The sequence below is a fragment of the Etheostoma spectabile genome, chromosome 2 (genome assembly GCF_008692095.1).
Source record: "Etheostoma spectabile isolate EspeVRDwgs_2016 chromosome 2, UIUC_Espe_1.0, whole genome shotgun sequence".
NCBI classification, from domain to species: Eukaryota; Metazoa; Chordata; class Actinopteri; order Perciformes; family Percidae; genus Etheostoma; species Etheostoma spectabile.
Genome location: NC_045734.1, coordinates 8,976,344 through 8,983,259, shown reverse-complemented (window position 1 = coordinate 8,983,259; position 6,916 = coordinate 8,976,344). Strand labels below are relative to the sequence as shown.

The 6,916-nt window shown below is 38.1% G+C and overlaps 1 protein-coding gene across 4 annotated transcripts in view; it reads left to right on the top strand.

The window, feature by feature from the left end:
* The window catches only part of arhgap10 (Rho GTPase activating protein 10), a 53,390-nt gene extending 51,628 nt beyond the window's left edge, over nt 1–1,762 (top strand). For all 4 annotated transcript variants that reach the window (XM_032542084.1, XM_032542103.1, XM_032542093.1 and 1 more), the window contains one exon: nt 213–1,762. In XM_032542084.1, the coding sequence (XP_032397975.1) occupies nt 213–301 (89 nt within the window). In that variant the 3' untranslated portion in view covers nt 302–1,762. The remainder of the gene's footprint in view (nt 1–212) is intronic.
* Nucleotides 1,763–6,916: the final 5,154 nt, after the last annotated feature.

The following is a 6,916-nucleotide window of genomic DNA, read 5'->3' as shown; positions in this document are numbered from 1 at the left end:
CGAAATGTGCATTAGATATAAAAATGAGTCACAGTGGAGTTTAGTGTAACCACATAATTACTGTATCCTCTTCAGAACTGTACTCTGTTCGCTCTGACACATGTGCTCATGCTGTATACACTCACCAGAAGCTCTGTGTCCACTGTCTGTCCTCCACCCTCACCCTCCCTGTGCCGCTTTCCCCCCTGGTGACGCTGTGTCCTCTCCTGCAGTGACCCAGTCAAGAGAGCCAGGCTGGCTGGAGGGCGAGCTGGAGGGAAAGAAAGGCCTCATCCCTGAAAACTATGTGGAGATACTGTAGTCCCAAATGGAAATATTTATGGTTTAAGTTATCACATCCACCAGGAAAAAAATATGCAGACATGAATGTGCATCAACTCTGACATTCACCATAGAGCCTCGTTTATCCAAATCTCGGAATTCTCTCAAGCAAGTGACAATATGTTATTACCGGTGGACCATTCTTGATACACAAGTATATCCATTTTTGGCTGGAAAGTAGAAATTTGTGATCCATGTGCAAGCATGTTTCTTTCTTTTAATTGACTTTGGTTGAGTATCTACTTGGATTTAAGCAATGAAATCTCCGAATGGGTTTGCACTTACAATATTCTGCTGTATACAAAGATGCTGTAGCCTCTAAACATCTGGGTAACTTTTTATAGCAGCACTAGAGAGGGAGCGTCTCTCTGTCAAAGGCCTCGCTCTCCCCAGTTATACATGGTATCCATGAGCTCCCAAGTCAAACAGCGATCCTCAGAAACTGTAAGGAAGAATGTCAGCACTTCAAGTCACTGTAATCCGTTTTTGTTAAAGGCTACGTTTGCACCGAATCCAGCAGCTTTAGACCTTCTCGACAATGATGCACAGTGTGTTTTCAGCTTTTAAAAGATTAGACATACTGTACTTAACCGTGCCTTATTCTTCAGAACAGCCAGTGTAAATGGATGTACGGGTATGTATGGAAACGAATTAAGAGTGTTACTGCTTTCACTTTTAAAATGTTGCATTTGGATATTCAAAATGAAGCATATCGCTATTGTAATTTTATTTAATTTAATTGGCACTTTGTTTGCATGACTTTTGAATTTTAAATACACTCTGTATTGTTCTGTTCTTGGTGCACTCCTTTACAGAAACACGGTGAAACTTCTCTTTGATGACTGATAAACCTCTCGTGTTAAACACTAGCGTCAGACAGCGGAGGTACATTTAAATAGGTAGTAATGATTGAAACCAAGTGTTTGTTTTTTCCTGTGAAATGATCTGTCATGTTTGTTTTCAAAGCTTTTTTTTTTTTTAAACATCGCTCAGTTTCCTCTGAGCAGAGAAATGAGACACTCCAACCAAGTTGAATCTTAGTTAGTTTTGCATTATTTAATCTTCAAGTGATTAGAAATCCACATCTTATAAAACTACATAATGCAGTATTTCAAAGTTTTACCACTGTTTAGTGTATATAACCTAAATATTAAAAAGAGTTTATGACTGCCAAGTGTGTTTTTACAAGCCTCCGTTAAGTGATGGACAGGTTTTCGTATCGATTGGTTTTAGCGTGTACACATGTTGCATTACAATGTATCCATCAGCTGTTCAAGAAGACACTTTAATTTTTCTGAGAGCTTTGGCTCAGAAGTCTTTTTCAATAGCAATACTTTAAGACATTGATTTATGAGTTTTGTAAAGGGCCTTCTATCATTTTTATAACTTTGGGTATCCTCTTGATCCATGTTAAACAAATAAAGCTTCCTTTTGTTCTTTACTGCATTATTTTTTTCTCTTAAAATGATCTTGTTAAATGATCATTTAACAGATTAAAGTCTTATCAAAGATTTTATTTAACAATCAAAATGTTATTTTTGTGGCCGGGTTGGGTCAGTGGGACGAGCAGGCGCACATATGATTATGCCTTAATGTATGCCTCCTCTCCCCTTTCTCACCTAGCTTTCCTGTCAAATTAAAGCTGGAAAAAGCCCGGTAAAACGATATTATCTTAGGCATGGATTTCATATACAGTACTTTAGGCAAACATTCAACAATAAGACATTTGTTTACCAAAATAAAACATTAACTCTGTGGACCAAAAAAGAAAGAAAAGGGAAAGCACCGCAGCCATTGTTATGACCACATTTTTCTGAATGAGAATTATAATAAGTGTCAAGTTTATATTTGGGGAAATTTACCATTTGAAATGTGCACTATGTTTTTTTGTGACGACTCATCTATTTTGTCACCAAGAGGGCCCAGTTCCCCACAGAGTCTAGCATTAAAGTGACTGGTGGAATGAGGATCCATTCTGCAGCCAGTACTGTTACAGTGATCCATGTGGTGTAATGTTAGCCTTCCTCTTTACATTGACCTGCACTGGACCATCTGACTTTAAAGTTACTTTCAAAATAACTTTCCAAAATGGGGTTTAAAAATAGATCTTTACTAGAATGGAAACGCACAGTAATCCACCTCCCTGATCTTTTATCATCTCAGCTTCACGCATGTTATTTCTTACATTACATCTCTGTAATTAATTAACACACAGAATGGCCTCAAGACTCTGTGCTTTGGCCTCAGTTATGTAATTACCATCAGTCCGCTACCACACTTAGTGAGTGTGCTGCTCCTGTACTGTCTAGAAGTATAAACACACACACACACTGTGTCCACTTTGAAAATACCAAAGGTTGGAGCTGTGGTTTCATTCAGTGCGACGCATATGTCCACCAGCTCCCTGTAGCAACCGCAGAAGCGATGATTACATAATGAAATAAGTCAGCGCTAATGAGATGAGCAAAAATATTCCCCCACTATCACCCCCACCGCCATCATCTACCCCGGGGGCCCTACATCATCCTCTTCCCTCTGCCAGAATACTGCTGATTCATAGAGACATCCAGTGTTTGCCTCTCACTCTGCTTTGGACAGTCTGTCAGAGAGCGTGCCATGTTTCTCTATCTGCCCTCATTTTCCATTTTTCTTCTACCTGTCTGTGTCTCGGGAGTAAAACTATGTCCCTCTCCAACTTGCCTTCCTCCTTTTTCCTTTTACCTCTTCTACTCCGCAGTCTTTCTGGCAGTGTAATAGCAATCTGTTGATGAACTCAGTTTTTCTTCATGCATTTATCTTTCCTTCTAAATTTTGGAATATGACGCAATGAACAACAATAGTAATTTGGGTGGGTTCACCTGCGAGCTGCCTTAATTATCACTTAAAGTTGTGTTACCTGTGGTGTTCTGTGTCTGCATGCATTATGCATCAAAGTCTATCAGTCTGGGATGTGGTTTGGACTAGATGTAGGTGAGTAAAAACCCAGATGGACATTTTCATTTCTCTGTTCCCAGAGTCCTGGCTGTGTGCCAGCTGTCCTCTGCCTCCTATGACGCAGTGTCCTTCAGCCTTAAAACATAGTCCAACGCCATGACTCAGCTTAGATCAAAGCCTACAGCAGTTTACCTCTAACGATGAGCAAATGACACCACTAAGTGCCACAAATGTGTCTGAATTTCCCAAATGTGCACGGCTGGAAGTATCACTAACTTAATACATTCCTGTCCACATCTGGTTCATTTAGAGTGCAAATCCTCTGACATATAATCATAATAGGACTTGATGTATTGTTGGTGTTTGGGTGAAAACGGAGTGGAAATTTGTAGAAAAGTAAATTTCAACCATAAACGAGAGAATGTGAAGGGAAGGAGAAAAAAAAAAAATACAGCTCAGAGAGTGGGCCACAGAAGCTGCCATGTGCGCGGGCGCAGCCGTGAAATCAGCCTGATCCAATAGATTCTGTTTATCTGGCACGACTACAAGTGGAAGCAATTGGAAATCTGGGGGAGATTTGGAGAAGGCTGTGGATTCGGAGAGAGAGAGAGAGAGGAAAAAAAATGAGCAAAAAAGTAATACTGTCTGCTCTACAGTCTGGCAAAGCAGGCGTGTTTTCGGATCAGCCTTTAACAAGGTTAATGGTGATTTTTCTCCACAGGCACCGTTTTACAGCAAAAGCCTCATCCTTGCATGCTTTATCGCTGTCATTTTCTCTCTCTTCTCTTTCCATTTCTCTTTGGTCTCTTCATCTGCTCTCCCTTTGACTGCTGTACCTTCTGCTGCTCCATATCATTTTTGTTTTTCCACGCTGTGTTTTTTTTGGCTCATTATCCTCCCCAGCCACCAAATGCAGCTGTTTCGAATTTACCCACATCAAACAGCCCATTTTTTCAGGGCACGTTTCCCTTCCTTCTGTCTTATTGTATAATTTTTATCACACACACCTACAGACCATGCATACATGTACACACACACACACGGACAAATTACAGCACATCAAATGATGAATTGAACAGTTTTATTAGAATCTTGCAATAGTTTTGCAAACACAAATATGGCAATATCTGCATCAAGATATACAGTAACTGGTTTTATTGGTTTATGGTGAAGGAAGTCTACTGTATGTTTGCTGGATAGTTGCAGAGAAATATTGTACAAAGCATCTGCGTAAAAAGTCATTTTTGGAATTGGAAAAAAAAAGCATTTGTATATATTTATATAGTAATAAGAAATGCACTGCCATGGCTGTGGAGATATGGCTTAGTCTCTCTACACATATTCATCACCGTGAACAGAAAATGGCAATGACGTGACTCCACACACAGTGACGCGATAGATAGAAACAGCAGTTGAACACATTCTGAGTCATTCGTGCCTGAAAGGAGTTTGTTTAGAAGGAGACATGCTTTGAAGATAACATTGCTCCCTCGAGTCGATGGAAAGTTTTTTTTTTTATGTCATTATTAATGACCAATAAATGTTTAATTTCTTTAAAGGAATAGTTCAACATTTTGGCAAACACATTTATTAGCTTTCTTGCAGAGAAGTGTATTTGAATATTAATTTCACACATGTTGTTATGCTATGTTGTGAAGCTACAGCCAGGAGCCGGTTAGCATAGCTTAGCATAAAGACTGGATACCGTAGGAAAGAGCTAGCCTGGATCCATACAAATGTTACGCAATCTGCTTATACAAAAACATGTGGGCTTTTTATTGTGTATACTAATCCTTATTTATTGTGTGTATTAATCAGCTGCATTTTGTAGGTGTATATGACAACAGCAGGTCAGGCAGTATTATGTGTATTTTAAGAATGTCAACTTTATCTATCTATCTATGTTCCGGACTATTTATTGGCCTAGAGCAGTGACTTTCCCAACAGTCTGGCCCATAACTCCCATAAAACTCCATTGTTAAAACTTTTCTACTGAAAGAAATGAGATGCATTTGAATTATTGAGTTTAAGAGGTGCTGGTACATGGACTTTTTTATACCTTTGGATAGGGCCAGGCTAGCTGTTTCCCCCCGCTTTCAGGCTATTTGCTAAGCCAAGCAATGCTAACGTCTCCTTGCTGTTGCTTCATAATTACCATACACACCTGAGGGTGACATAAATCTTCTCATCTGACTCTCAGCAAGAAAGCAACCAAGTATATTCCCATAATGTTGAACTAGCCAAAGCCTTTATTCCCGGAGTGCAGAAGGTTCAGACAAGGACTTAAGAACATTATTGATAAGATTGTCGTAATTATCTGTGTATAGATTTGACCATTCTTAGGGTCAAATTTGAATTGGCTAAATCTCAGGTCTAATCTCTACATCTACAATCTACATTTCTTTTTGTTGTGTGTGTGTGTGTGTGTGTGTGCGTGTGTGTGTGTGAAGTTTATTTTAAAACTGAAAAGTCAAGAACTTTCTTTCACGTCTCCCAGTTTCAATAGTTTGTGATTTCTGGATTTTATTGTGGTGCTCATCAACATTACCGCCATGGGTTAGGAAATCATTTCAACAGCAACAACTCAAAGGATCCATCACTTGATACATCTTGTTACAAAATAAGAAATACTTTTTGATTATTATTTTTTGTTTGAGCCACTTGAACAATGCAAAAAGTAAAAAAAGAAAAAATGATGCAAAATCAAATAATTTTACTTAATAAGTAGATAATAAATGTACTCTTTCTCTCTCTAACATTCAGGTAGTAAGTTCCATAAGTCTCTCAAAATGTATGTTACATTCATTTCTCTATTTGGCCCTTTCTGGCACTGACCCTTACTGTAAATTCTTCTCTGTGATCCAACACACAGAACATAGCGAGTGGGAAACACATTTTTCCAATAATCCAACAAGATGGTTAAAGTAGAAATGTTTTATACTATACTCAACATAAGGACTTGCTGTATTATTTACAATATATACTGTAAAATTGTAAATCAGGTGAGATAAAAAGGCACAAGTTTCCCTTTTTTAAATACAATGTAAACGTCTCATCAAAAAGCATGCATTAACATTTCATTTTACAAAAAGGATATCATTTTTAGACAAAGTACTTAAATATTGTTTTCCAGCAAAATATAATTCTCTCAAAAATACTTTCCCATTCATCCTATGAACCTTTAGACATTTTTTTATTCTTTAAAAAGGACAAAAAGGGGCAAAAATAAAGAAACCGAGAGAGATTAGCTTAAGTCCTTCACAACTTGAACACAATAATGCACAACAAAGACAGATTGTAAAATGAGGCCTTTCTGACTTAACACAGCATTATAAATACTTAGTTTGGACCCTCCCTATCAATAAATTAAAATCATGTTTGTGGCAAGCATAAAAAAAAATAGAGAAAATGGTCTCTATTTTTGAATAAAGAGCTGTTAAATGGTTGGGTCTATAAAAGCCACTGACAAGAAAAATCATCACGAGAACTGATAGACTTGATCACAATCCTTTTACCCCAGAATGAATGAAAATCATATAATTGTGGGATAAGAAGAAGTTTAACACCCTTCCCCTACTCTCCCAACAAATTTAGACCTTTACCCTCCCTGGAGCCAGAATTAAAGGTCCCATGACATGGTGCTCTTTGGATGCTTTTATAT